Raw genomic sequence first — 14,073 nt, 5'->3', positions numbered from 1 at the left:
CTACGCATGATCAAGCACATAAAAGGCAAGCGACCAACAAATAGAAATCCAACAGAAATTAAACGCGTCTGAATAAATAAGCCATCCGTTTCTGTGCGGCAGGCAAATTATATTAGTATTGTAAAAGAAGATGGAACTTTTTTAGCCCGACCGCTGTATGTAAAAACGAGGACAGCATTAGCTTCGTGCCACAGAAAGGTGTAACACACTTCAGTGGAACTTTGTTTAGCCGATTTGTTTTTGCCTGTTTTTTTCTTTCTTCTTTAAGAAGGCTTTGGTGGCTTCTTGCTGTTGGCTGAACTCTTGCGGTTTCTACGTGTCACCCCGGTTCCAGGTTGATACATTCCGGTGATGGCTGGAGGTTTCTCTCTGCTAGGGAAGAAGATAAAATACATTATACATCACTTGTATCTTGCGGAATGATCAGGTAATCATCGTTCCCTGCACGATGTAGTGATACAGTATGCTTATGGAGTGGTCTTAGCATAAAGGGGGCTTGATCGAGTCTATGGGAGGCAAAATAGGCAAGCTCAGACAGCCCACAAGGCTCAGTTAAGAGAAGGTGCTAGCATTGGGCTCCTGCCTTTGAGAGATGAAGTTTGAGGGCAACCCAGATCTGCGGTTGACTGGATTAAGGACTAAGTAAAGTGACCCATAGTTGTGGAATTCTGGTGCCCGACCCACCGGTTTGTTAATTTGGTTATGGCTGGTGGTATTTGGCAGGTCAATTCAAAGGAGGCTCCAGGTAGGCGTCCATTCCTTATGTGGGTTCTTGTTCATTTCAAAAGTGTGATGTTTTAGTTAGTGGAGTAAAAAATAGAAGAGGGTTGCTTTAATAAAGTGGATTTATTGTAAAATAAAAATCACCATAGCACCACCTGTTGGCAGGAGAGGAAAGTGACTCTGATTATTATTATTATTAGGAAGGCTCACATGTGCATGCTGCTGCGCTACTACAACAGGGTCCTTTAACATTGCATAACATGACCCCCTGTTCGGACAAATGGTACCAGCCCGGGGCAAATTGAAACGGGTACATGGGTTGAGCCACTTTAAATAGCTTATCTCATTGCCTTTTAATTCACTTTTTACATGACTGATCCATAAGTAGTAACATAAAGACAGGCGTTGCAGCAAATTCTAACTATAGCTTTCTACCCTGAGGGTGTAATGGTTAGGCACTGATACCCCCTCTAACACACAGTACCATTTATCAAAAGGGAAAAAACATGTTTGCTTTCTGCTTGCTCTTGCTGGGATACAAATGATTGACTTCCCTGGTTACCCTCCTCTGAGTTACTCCGTTATACATTCCAAATACTGCAGGGGGCAGCACTTTACATGTCAACAACATGTAAAATTGCCCCCCGGCAATTTCAATTTAGACATTACAAATATGGAATGCATAATAAAACGCTAAATTCATATAAATATATATTTGTAAAATACATCATCTATATTGTATTCTTGTTCACGATATACATATTTTTACATTGCAGCTCGTATTTTAATTCTCGATCTCTCATCGCTGCCGCTTCTATTTATAGCCGCTCCTTTAACATGAAAATATAATCATCCCCGTATGTTTTTACCAAGCGGAGTTGTAAAACCATAACGTGTATTTATGATTGGGCCGTGTACTCACTAATGCGCTTGCAGTAGTAATATTGCACAGCCTGCATGCTGGGGAGCTAACGCTACGCCGCTGCTTTGCTTTGGAAAACATAATGCATTGTTGGTACTAACCGTATATTCTGATTTCTAACTACTCGACAGGGTAATTGTAGCAAAATGATATTTTTGTAAGCCCTCTGCGGGGAGGCTGTCCAAGCCGTACAGTTTGTAAGAATTTCCCTTTTAATGGACACATCTCGATGATCCCACGCATTGTGTAGATAGAAAGGCTCGATATTTTTTTTTTTTATGACAGCCGCATCTAATGTTCTGTGCAGATATTGTTACAGCGTGTAGGTGGGAGATGACAGATTATAATTATTAAAAGGGTGACATGGCTGGGCTTTGGGGGGAAGGGGCAGGGATTTTTTTTTTCCGCTAGGGACGAAAAGAAGACGCCGTATAATTAGCCTTTAATCGGCGATATTTTTAATTAAATGTTATGTCTGTAGAAATCTAATTTCCATGGTATGTGAAAAATTATTTAACTCATTCTTATCTTATAAAAAGGTTAACTCAGTTCCCAAGGTGCTAACCATTAATCATATTCCAGAGGGAAATTGATATCCTTTAATTAACTGTTTGAGTGCATCCAATGTGCGGAGTGTGTGATTGGTTCAGTTTTCGGGTTGGCTTCAAAGTTTAACATGTACTCTCTGGGACATTACCGCACCGTAAATTCACTCTACCTCTCAGGGCAACGCAGAAGATTCTCTGCTTTTCATGTTGTGTCCGTTTGGAGAATATTTGAGCAAAACAAGTTAACCCCCCACCCCCCGCTTTTGAGCAGACTTCACATTTCTGCTGAAACGGTTAAACCCTTAGCTCTCCATTATTATAATAGATTATCAAAGGCTAACTCCTTGTCTTCGCTGGTATTGCTGTTTTGTTTAGACTTAAATCCAGCTGTGTTACAGAAAAGAGATTCCTGATGTAGTCCTTCCAAAGCTTCCTGGCCTTAATACCGGTTTAAATAAGCATTAATGGACATAAAACAACAAGGTGTTGAGTCCCCCTGGTTTAATTACACAGCCAAACAGAAACAGTATATTCTAATTAAACATCGTGTCCGACCCTCCCAACAAAGCCTGCAGTTCACGGTAAATCACAGCCTCTTAACCCTTTCTTTCATCTGAAGCTTTCCATAGCAAATATAATCTCAAAGGGTCTCAGTTATACAGTAAGAGTCTGATTAATATATGTTGTTAAAGGGTTAAAGCATTATCACAACCCCAAAAAAGAAAAGGCTTACTGCAACCCCCTACCGTTCCCTAAAGGGGATGACCCATATTTTTATTACTAGTAGCAGGCTAATCATTTTTTATTGTGATGTTTTCTTTTCAGTTTTTGCTTAATATCATGTTTTCAAGCAAAGTAGCCATTTGTATTTGTTGTAGCTTTGGTACGTTAGCCCAGACAAACACTCGGACTCCCTGTCATACTGCCTGTGGTAAATAATAGAACGGCTCAGTCTTAACTACTGTGTTGGACACCTTGGATAATGAATGTCTGTGGCAGAATGGACTTTATTAGCTGTATTATTGCTGTAAATAGTCAGGTCAGTGTGGTGTGGAGCAAGGAAAGCCACCCAACATATCAAATGACTGACAACAATGGCAGCCTCCCAGCCCGCCAATAAAAGAAGTTTATGGGAATAACATAAGATAAAAGTAGGTTTTTGACAATGCCATCTAACGTTTACCTAATTATGCTGAAGGAGGAAATTATATTTCTTTTGGACTTCTGTGTTTCCTCTTAATAACCACAGCTGGACTCATCAGAATGTCTGAATTTATTATTGATGCACCACTTGGGCACATGCTTGGCTTTGAAGGCCACAGAGTTAATAAACAGAAAGGCGCCTCATAGAGTTGGATCATTAGAAATCGTATCAACCAGCAGTTACACCGTGAAAGAATCAATCCCCCGATCAATTGTGGGTTACGGTCAATTTATTGTGTGTTGGGCAGTGCTGGATAGCATACTGTCTGTCTGTTAAGGGTACTAAATCGTTCGGCTTATCACCACCACTTGCTGATGACTTTGTTCCGTTTGTTTCGAAACTCCCCAGCCCACCATTGTCCTCATCAGAATGCGCAGTGGCACGTCTTCACATATGAGTTGTGCTTTCAGACATTATGAATTGCTAAGAAGCCCTGTATAAGTTATAGGTGTACAGGGCCAGACTTCCCAGCACACCACTGACCTATGTGCCAGTTGGGGACATAACAGATCTCCCTTGTAACCAGACCATATGCACTATAGAGGTCTGTGCCAACCAACGCAGCCCCCACAGGGAACTTACTCCACCTGAAGCTTCCTTAAAATACATTGCCGCCAAGATTTGGCGTCATATCCCGACACTCGGCACAGAGGACGGTGGCCGCAGAGGTAAGCGGTTGGGGTGACTGGGGCACTGCCTAAAGCAGAACCCATCCCAGATACATCACCGCCAGAGTAAAAGCCGTCTCGTATAGGGTCTATTAACAATCCAAAATGGCTTCTTACCATTTTGTTTTGCTAACATGTATCAAGACGATTGTTACCTGCCACGGTTCATTATGATGCATGCACTAGGACTGCACATCTATTAAAGTTAATTAGGGCTCTATTTTTAAGTCTAATTTCCATTTGGTTCCTGATGGAATAACTGGACAGCCTGTGATGTGCTTGGTAATACGCTGTGTTGAGGAATCTGTTAGCGCCATGTTGCTGTAGTAATGGTATTGGTAATAACTAGTTCATAAACATTTATTTCTGCGCCGTGACAGAGAAAGCCTGACCTTACTATAATTGGTTTTCTGCAAATGCAGGCAAAGCGACCCCAATGTTAAGCAGAAATCTCCGGGTAATTAGCGAGTTGGTCAGAATGGAGCGTTATCATACTGTGTACTCTGCGGGTTATTAAGAGAATGGGAAACAGGTTTTTCACATTTTATGCATAACATTTTCAAAGCTGTTTTGTGGAGAGCGGGGGGGAAATAAAGCGATGGCTTTTCAAAACGCTATTTTCATCCAAGAGTAATTCGGCCATTAACTGTAATCTATAATCCAAATGTTATACAATAAAAAGTGTAAGGTATATACATGGTAATTGGAATAAACAAGAAGGCTGGATTCACATAATGAAATTATTGTTTTATTAGAGTCCACACAAAGGACAGGGACAAAGAAGGGAGAACAGGCAAACCATCCCTTTGTTTTTGGAGCTTGCCTGGTTTTTATTTAGGAATTATAGTGATATTTAAAAAAGAAATAATAATAATAATCCTTGGATTCCCCGGCTCATTATTCTTCAATGTCAGTGTCTGTGACTGCAGACAGACTAAAAGGGTTTTAAAGCTCCTAAGAAACAGGAGAGGAGATTACAAGAAAGAAAAGCTGAACAGAGGGGTCCAGAAGAGGGACTGTTTCTCTTAAAGAGGGACACTTGGGAGATATGTAGTAGAGGACTGCATTGGGAGGCGGGTCCCACGCGCGGTCTTGCTAGGGCTGCGGGCGGGAGCGGGCGGTCAGGCACTGTACCTGCGGGTCCCGGTAATCCCGCGCAGTCCCGCAAGGCTGCCTTCTCGCTGCTCCCTTACAGCGTCTCCTATCTTGCACCGCCCAGGAAGAAGGCGGAGTCACATGATGTGACGTCACCTCCCGTGACTCCGCCTTCTTCCTGGGCAGAGCAAGAGAAGAGACGCTGTGAGGGAACAACTTGAGGGCAGCCTTGCGGGACTGCGCGGGAAATCAGGTAAGGAGGCGGGCGTGATTGGCCACAAATGTGGCGGGAGCGGGCGGGATTGGCCACAAATGTGGCGGGAGCGGAACACCCACATTGCGGGAGCGCGATTAAAAACAGCGGGAGCGGGATTAAAAAAGCAGTCCCGCGCAGGGCTCTAATATGTAGTAGTATGGATCTACTATATTTCTCATTTCTTTGGATAAACCTGTGTTGTGTTTGCAATTGTTTGATATCCATGACATTTTTTGTGTATTTTTTTTAAGAAAAGATCAAAGGGTTAAACAATAAAGACAATTTTCACAGCCTTTTTGTGCTCATATTTACCGCTGGTGCCAATATTAGTGGAGGGCACTGTCCGTAAATCAGTGCACCACACAGTACAATTTGATGGGGTGCACCTTAGTGAGACAATATGATTTTTTTTGAACATTTACTAGGCAATGTGTCTCTATGTTGCCAACTTAGAGGTGCAACAAATAGAAACACAATGTGTCATGTGTAGATGACAAAGACTCCGGGTATTCCCGGCACCCTCTACCAACGCATTCAAATTCTTTGGCTCTTTAGTATTGATAGGCGATCAGGATAGGAATACCGGTGTATTGAGCATATATTCCGGTTCGGAGGTTCCCAGAAGTCAGTGCTTCTTAATACAAAATTAAGTGGTATTGCTCCTGAAAAATGTTTCTATTTCATTACAACCTACTGAGCTCCTGGTAGAACATAAAGCGGACTAATTCAGGACCTCCCACCCTTTTATACCCTCATCCTTGGAAGTAATAATCGGTTAGAGTCTATTCCTGTGTACAGCTTATAGTCTTCAATCTTCAAATAAATTGAAAGTTTTTCCGGTCACTGGTTGATGATTCCTGCTGAAAAGCCATGAAATTCACCTTGCACGGCCCACCACAAATAAGTCTGATTGTATGTAATAGGGTCAGACAGAGTAATATGAACTCTGTCAGTATAAAGGCCAAGTAGATCAGAGAACATTGGTTGTGCATCGGGTGCAATGACCCTTTCCCTGGCTTTCTCCGTATTCATTCTGTATTCTTATCTTGCTCTGCACAATTGGCCTACACGCCTCAGTGGACGCTCTCATCTCCTTGTAGCTTGTTCATGCAGGTGGCAATACAGAAAAAAAAAGAAAACCGAGCAGGTAAATGGTGTGTTTATTGCTAGAAAGTGACTTCTAGAAAGTGACTCAGATTTAAAACTCTATCTCCAGGTCTGGTTTTCTATCCCCAGCTCTATGCCCAAACAGGCTAATAATCTACATGGCCAAAAAATACATGAATGGAGGTTTAGGTGGTGGGACAAGGTTAGAAGATCAGTTGCGTATGAATGAATACACACAAAATGAATGAAAATAAGCACCATTATGAGTGGAGCATATGCAAGAATAGGTGATACTTTTTCTTAAACTGATCACCTTTATTTGTGTTCTAGAGTAGGGTTGCCATATCAGCCAGCTGTTCCAAGACACATTTATATTTCGAGACCAGGGCAACGCTGCCCTGCAGTATGTAGGATGTATAAACTCACTGGGGGGAACCAGTTTCCCAAATATACATGCCACTGAGTCTCAGCACGTGATATGTATATGTGACCCTCAACATGGTAACCCTACTCTAGACATACATGGTCTATGGAGATCTGGCCCCAGCCATAATTAGGCATGTCCAAACGTGGGTCCAAACTCATCTCCTATCTAACGCTAAATTGGAATTTGTTTTCTTTTTTGTATTTTCCTGAAAACTATGACATATTACACATGTAGGGGTATGGCTAACCCCAGACACTGTTTGGCGAGTGAGGAATGGGAGCAAAGTAGGTGGACATGGCCAAACACAGCTGTTTTTGTTTTATAGAATTTATTGTTGTTTTCCTATATTTTTCAATTAGAAAAGGGTTTGATTGCTCCTTTAACATGGTCACTTGCGAAATGACTATTCTTCCTGTAAAACCCCAGTAAAAGTATTTGGTGCTTGTATTGTACAGCTGTGTGAAATGCATTGAACATTTATACATGCGCAAGAATAATAAGAACACCTACTGGATACGTTTTTTTTTCAATATATTGTTACCGTGTATAAGGAACAGGTGTTCCCAGACCCTCCGTCGTGCTGTTAAGTTGGTAATAATCCATGAAAGTCCTGGCTACGTTTCTTCCAAGCTTCATATCTGAGATCTTTAATTAAGGAAATTCTTGAGGGATGTAAAATAATACAGGCTGATTATTTGATCTAAGTAAGAGCAATTTAAATTGTACTGCGCATTTATTTAACTTGAATTAGTAGTTCTATATGCCATATGAGGTCTTTCTCCACATTTTTATTTCTTTTTTCCACTTAGTCCCTGAAATGGCAAATTGGTAACTTGCATTGGACCTTGAGGGACAGTGAGGGTCATCACTGCGATTGTGTCTAAAAAGCAGATCCATCGCATTGTGAGCCATGACACAAGGGTATAACACTCCGGAACCAAACCCAACCTAGTCATTGTGGGCATGCTTCCGGTACATCTTTTAACATGGTTTATCAAAGGGGAACAATTAAAAGTTAAATGGCTAAAATGCCGTGGATGGCTTCAAGTCCGATAGTACACAAGGACTTCATACCCATGAGTGAGTCCAGATTAACACAAGTGGAGCAAGAAGGGGATCTGGATCTGAGTGGCTCAGCTTGAACTAATATAGTTTAATATTAATTAAGGTTACAAAAAAGACACAAGTCCATCAACCTTTCCATTGATCCAAAAGAAGGCAAAACACCCACATCAAAGAGAATTCCAGTTGTGCCTCAACCTCCCCAAAGTGGGGTCTTACTATTGACTTATGCGTGAGTAAATACCTCCTTTTATTAGTCAGTCATCTCTATTCTTAGGTGACTCGGCTTCTTACCGAATACATAGGACTTCTAAAAGCTATAGCTCAAAACCTATAGATTATGTCTTCCTTTTAAACAATCTCATGTTGTAAAAAAAACCTTATATGAGGTCATCAACCAATAAAATGAATAAGATGAGCTATGACACATTAGTAGACAATGTGGTTGTAGTAGACACTTGATCAAGATGTACTATGTAATGTTAAGTCCAGGATGCTTGGTTTCAAGGTTATTTTAGGAAATTTGTTATAACACACACATGACGTGACAATGAATCTCCATGGAATTCCAGAAGGCTTTTGGAATTTTATTTTACCGAAGGAAAATCTCTCTAACTCCTCATTGCTTTCTACATCTAATCAGATTAGCTTTCCTACACCGGTTTAGCAGAATTTAGCTTTTGTTGCTTGCACTCAGAAATGCAGCCTTTCGTTTAATGCTATTTTTCTATCACAATTAGAAATCCCTTCAACAGATCCTTTTAAACAATCGTAAGGTGAAGTCGCAATTACGTATTAAATCAACAATGTTCCTCATTTGCCAATAATATTGATTTTTTTCTTTTCTAATTTCCTTTGTGAAGGGCATTTGCTTGTTTCCTGGATAATGTTGTTAACTTATTTCTTGAATGTTATGAGGATGGAGTCTCTTTTTACCAAAAATAGCCTAGTTCGATGAACTAATATTAGTACTTGGAATTAGATCTTTCAGAGGCTAATCCAGGAACACCGTCTATGCGTAATATAAAACTCAAAAAGTGTAGCAAAGGTAGGCCCAATGGTGAAACCTAGTGGATCACAATTCTTTAGGTTTACAGAGCCAATTACAATTTATTTTATTTGCTCTTAGGAACAAGCACGGCTTCTTCGAGTCTCTCTTCCTTACTTACAATTGCTCAAGTCACCTAAAGAGATCTCATGGGCCCCTTTCTAAAATATCAGTTAGCTCGCTTAGATCAATGACTGTTCTTGGTTGGATCAAGCTGTAGGATAGCAATTGTAATTACATTCTGCATATTCAGAACAGTGACATTTTCTACAGCGTTTTAATAAGGAGGACCATGCCTCGCTCAGATATAGTAAATCAATTATAGAAGTCTAATAGGTATTCTGAAAGGCTGAATGTTATAGAAAGCCCCCAATGACTCCCAAATGGATCACACACATGTACTGTGGTACATCGGACTAAGGATTACTCATGGGCCTCATTCGGCCCAGATTGTCCATCAGGCACACCAGGGAAATGCTTGGCAAGCTGGTGACTGGTGGATGTAATCCTGTATGATATATGTGGCCATGCACTACGTCCGTATAGGAATGATGTCGAAGTTTATTGCGTAGTCCAACACCAATTACTTAATTGGACACTGGCCCAGGGGATATTCTCTATACCAGTTTGGCCCGTTGACCTGGTGTAGGACTAGTATAGGCATGGATCTATCCCAAATTGAAATGGGGCTCGCCCCAGAAATTATTAAGTAGCAGGGAAAGTTGGCATGGAGTGGGTATGGCTAGACACTGGGGCAGCAGTGTCGGAGACTCTGGGTAAACCCTGGAAATTGCAATGGTTAGTCATGGAGCAGATAGCAGTATCATACTTTTTGAAGTGTTTTTATACTGGAATGGGTTATAAATCTATGGAAACAATCTCAGAAAGTACTCCTGGGAAAGACGTTTACGTGTACGTTTCCCGACAAGCCCGGTGTATAGTTACTCGAGGTACTTAATTTGTTTCAGAAGGGCTGTCTCAAACATAGAAGTGCTAACTGTTCATTCCATAAAAATGCAGTCTTCGTAAGTAATAGTTCTGCTTCAATGGACTCCTCTTTTTTTCCCTGCGTCTGAGCTCAGTACGAAATTCAGTGATTTAAAGCCGAGCGATCACATGGGATACAACAAATTCCAAATTATTTATTTCTCGGAGCAGGAAGCCGATCTAAAGATTATTTACTGCAAATGGGGCTGAGTGTTGGAGCGCAGGGAACGGCAAAGAGGAGGGAGGAGCGGATTGATTGAGAATTTTCAATTAAAACCTGCAGTCTTTTAAAAGAGATTTAGGGTTTTAGCAGAGAAATAATAACTCTCAACTAAGCAGAGAGAGAAAGGTGGGGCGGTGGAATGCAGTCACCAATATAGGCTAAATACTGTAAGATCAACATGTTATTTTTTTCCTAATAGGAAAATGTATATCAGAAAAAGATTGTGTTTAACGGTTTAACAGTCTGAGTTATTATGTTTCACTCATATTTATGTCTGACTCTTCTAAGCACAATATTCCCGTAATTTCTTTAATATATATATTTTATATATATATATATATATATATATATATATATATATATATATATATATATATATTGTGATATGTATAATACATTACACATTATATGCTATACCAATATTTTTTCTTCTTCCAATAATACCTATTGTGCATCCTACACGTCTGAACATTCTTCATCTGTACGGTAACGTTGTGTTTGCGACAGAGGTAAAGATCTTGGAGACCGAACCATTCCCTGTCTTCAATCAAAAAATCTGGCGGCAGCATTTTGCTCAAGTCAATAACAGTCAATAGGTCATGGCAGGCGGTCCAAGTTCAGTGTCTGGATCATCAGGCAGGAGTACGAGTTCGTTCTATGGGTGAAGGTAAACGTCCTCTGTCCAATTATTCTTTCAGAACTGTCCGAGAGGCCGTTGTAAAGAGCTTGTCAACCACAGAATGAAACCCTTCGAGCAGAGGTTTCTTCAGGACCTTGTTAGGATTTAAGGAACATTCTAGTGCCCCTATGCGGCCCCACCATTGAAGAATGTATATTGAAGTACCCTCCTTTAGGAGGACCACCAACCCTTCTTGAGCCAGTTCTTTCAGCCTTTAAATCAATGAGAGCACTTTCTGCACAGGCACGCGGGGATCTCGTTAGACCCCACGGAAATGTTGAGCAAATTAGTGCCGCAGCTGGCAGGTAGTGAGTATACTACGAGTGCACACTTCTGAGCAGATGTTTTACCAAGCCAAGAGGATGGGTTGAGGAAAGAGGAGAAATGTAGAAAGGGGTTTTATCGAATCCTTCCATACATTTGCATACAATTAAATGGGACAGTCATCCATCATATGAATCAAGGCGCATGTAAATGCTTGAGTTGCCCTGCTATTTTCGCTGCGAATTTGCTGAACTTCCTTTTGGTATCTGAGGAGTTAAAAATATTTTAAAATAACATCCATTAAGGAAAAGCCAAATGCTTGACTTTACCGGGGACCGCCGCACATAAATTTCACAAAATTAATTACACTGTGGAACTCTCATTAACTTTATGACTGAAAAGGTAATAACCAACTTCTCACTCTTGAAATTGTCGTGTGTACCGTCCTAGCTTGGAGTGCCACGGAGGATGTTCATCCACTCAGGCTAAATTAACAGCAATTAAAGGAATATTCTTCATCGTAATGTTCCTTTCCCACCACTTTGAAGTATGCTTCAAATAACAAAGTATAGGTGTACCTTCACTGGCCTCTGGGTCAGTTTCTTCTTTCTGTGGTTGGGCAGCAGTGTAGAGGATCGAAAGCTCAGATGTAACGTAAGCAAGCTTCACTTTACTGAGAGGATGGTGGATAAATGGAACAGCCTTCCATCATAAGTGGTAGAGGCTAGTACCATGATGGAATTTAAACATGCATAAAGCTATCCTGACTCTAAGACAAGAGAAAGGACCGATTAAGGTCTAAGTCTTTACATCTGGAAAGTAGGCAGGTTAGATGGGTCAAGTGCTTCTTATCCACCTACTTTCTGCCCAGTAAAGGCTTTCTGGGGCTAACCCCACCGTACACGCAGACCTAGCGATGCCCTCGCATGTGGCAAGCCCTGCCCTACACATTCCCCGAGAAGAAGGGGGATCTCTAGGTAGCCTACCCTTAGTCATAGTGTTTGTCTATAGATTGCAGCTGAACATATACATAAAAAAATAGAACTTAAATCCAGGAGAGAACTCCAGGACAGAACATTGATTAGATAATGCTGGCTCTGCCACAGGCTGCCACTGATCTCAGCTCAGCTAACTTTATAAAGTGAATATCTCCAAAACAATTACAAACCCCCCCCAAAAAAAAAAAATTACAAGCTGAAAGATTACTGACTTTTAGCAAAGTTATTATTATTATTATTAATTGTCTTATATAGCGCCATCAAATTCCGTAGCGCTGTACAATGGGTAAGTTCCCATTCAATCACTTTAAAGGCCATGTTTTTATACTGCAATATTGAACTACTTGCTTAATTCCAGTCCCAGAAAGCCTCAGACCAGAAATTCTGTATTCTCTGCTAAAATAAGTCAAACTCATTTAAACCATTTTCATTCAGCCTACTTTGCTCAAACTGAAGCAGCCCAAAAGCCTGGGGTTCAACATCATCCTATACCCCCAAACTTTCATGTGATGGTCTCTTTTATCCGTTTCAATATTTGGAAGAAAATACTTAATTTCCTTTTTGCCCGTGATCTCTCTGAAAGTTAAAGGGTTAATATCCTACAAAAATCCGGCGAAGAAAAACAAAGAAACACAATTTTCTTTAATGACACGGTTTTGGTAAAGCATTAATCGCAGATGAGAAATTGAAAGCCCGACCTCTTCTGAATGCAGAGCGCGGACGCAGCGCGGCACGGCGGGGAAGCTCTGCGCTACTGTTTGCAAAGCAGCCCTCTCTGTCAAGGGGTGCGAGGCTCGCCACATCCGTAATTCAGTTTAATTGAAATTCTATGCTTGTTAAATTCAGAACTCGCTATTGATCAACATATGTCAGCTGTGCAAAATTGGGCTAAATTGGGCTGACTTACTGCTGATAAGCTGGTCTGTCGAGAATCGTTGGTGCCTCTTACTGAAGTAAAGTGTAATATTGCTAAATAGTAAATATAAGCAAATAAATAATGGGACCTGCATTAGGTTGTTGAAGGACGATAACAAGAAACGCATGCCAAAAAATCCTTGCTCTGAATATAAGACCTGCAAAATGTTTAATGCATGTTAACGGTGGAAATAGGGATATGGGTTGTATCACTTTTTGATTCCCTATCTCCTTTTTATATGGGCACTATTGTTTGCCCATGCCTGCTAGTTGATGCATGGATGGAGGTGGCTGTGGTCCGGTCGGACCTCGTCTAGAGTACCGTAAACTGTGAACAAAGAATATATACATCGCAATTAGTATAACACCAGAAAGTCCATTACAAGCTGCTCCGGGAAGAGTAGTCTATTGTTTAACAGAGTTACAATTAATTTCAGTACATTCATTTATTAATATAATTTCAGAAGATCCTTCATTATCTAGCTACCATGTTACCATCCTGTGTCGGCCCCTTGTTCTCTCAAAGAACAAATGGAAATGCTTTGGATGAAGCCATTTATGAATTAATTTATTCCATCCCAGATTGGCTGAAACTATCTGAAGTGGTCTAAGGACAGGTTTTATCAGACAATATTAAAAGGAAAGTCCCATGGAACGTCATCTCCAGACATGGAGGCCGCCATTGTTGTCAGCCATGTGATATTTTGGGTTCCTTTCCCTTCTCAAACACCACACTGAGCTGATACTTTATGGCAAAGCAAACAAAGTCCATATCTCCATAGATTGTCAGTAGACAGGAAATTTGACTGGGCTATTAAGACTGAGACATTCTATTGCTTACCACAAGACAGTATCATAGGGAGTCACGGTGTTTGTCTAGTATATTGGGCCAAGACCACAGATATGCAGCTTTCTTAAAAAAAAGAAAAAACAAAATAGGGCAATAT

The 14,073-nt window shown here is 40.8% G+C and overlaps 1 protein-coding gene across 1 annotated transcript in view; it reads right to left on the bottom strand.

Annotated features, from left to right (window-relative positions):
* Positions 1-224: 224 nt before the first annotated feature.
* AGBL4 (AGBL carboxypeptidase 4) overlaps positions 225-14,073 on the bottom strand; it is a 494,372-nt gene continuing 480,523 nt past the window's right edge. Inside the window, exons 12-13 of the mRNA XM_053470228.1 lie at positions 7,492-7,588; positions 225-372 (exon numbers count right to left, since the gene is read on the bottom strand). Of these exons, the coding sequence (XP_053326203.1) occupies positions 264-372; positions 7,492-7,588 (206 nt within the window). The 3' untranslated portion in view covers positions 225-263. The remainder of the gene's footprint in view (positions 373-7,491; positions 7,589-14,073) is intronic.

The sequence above is a fragment of the Spea bombifrons genome, chromosome 6 (assembly GCF_027358695.1).
Source record: "Spea bombifrons isolate aSpeBom1 chromosome 6, aSpeBom1.2.pri, whole genome shotgun sequence".
In the NCBI taxonomy this organism is placed as follows: domain Eukaryota; kingdom Metazoa; phylum Chordata; class Amphibia; order Anura; family Pelobatidae; genus Spea; species Spea bombifrons.
The sequence above is the reverse complement of the archived record's forward strand: the minus strand, read 5'-3'. Positions and strand labels throughout refer to the sequence as shown.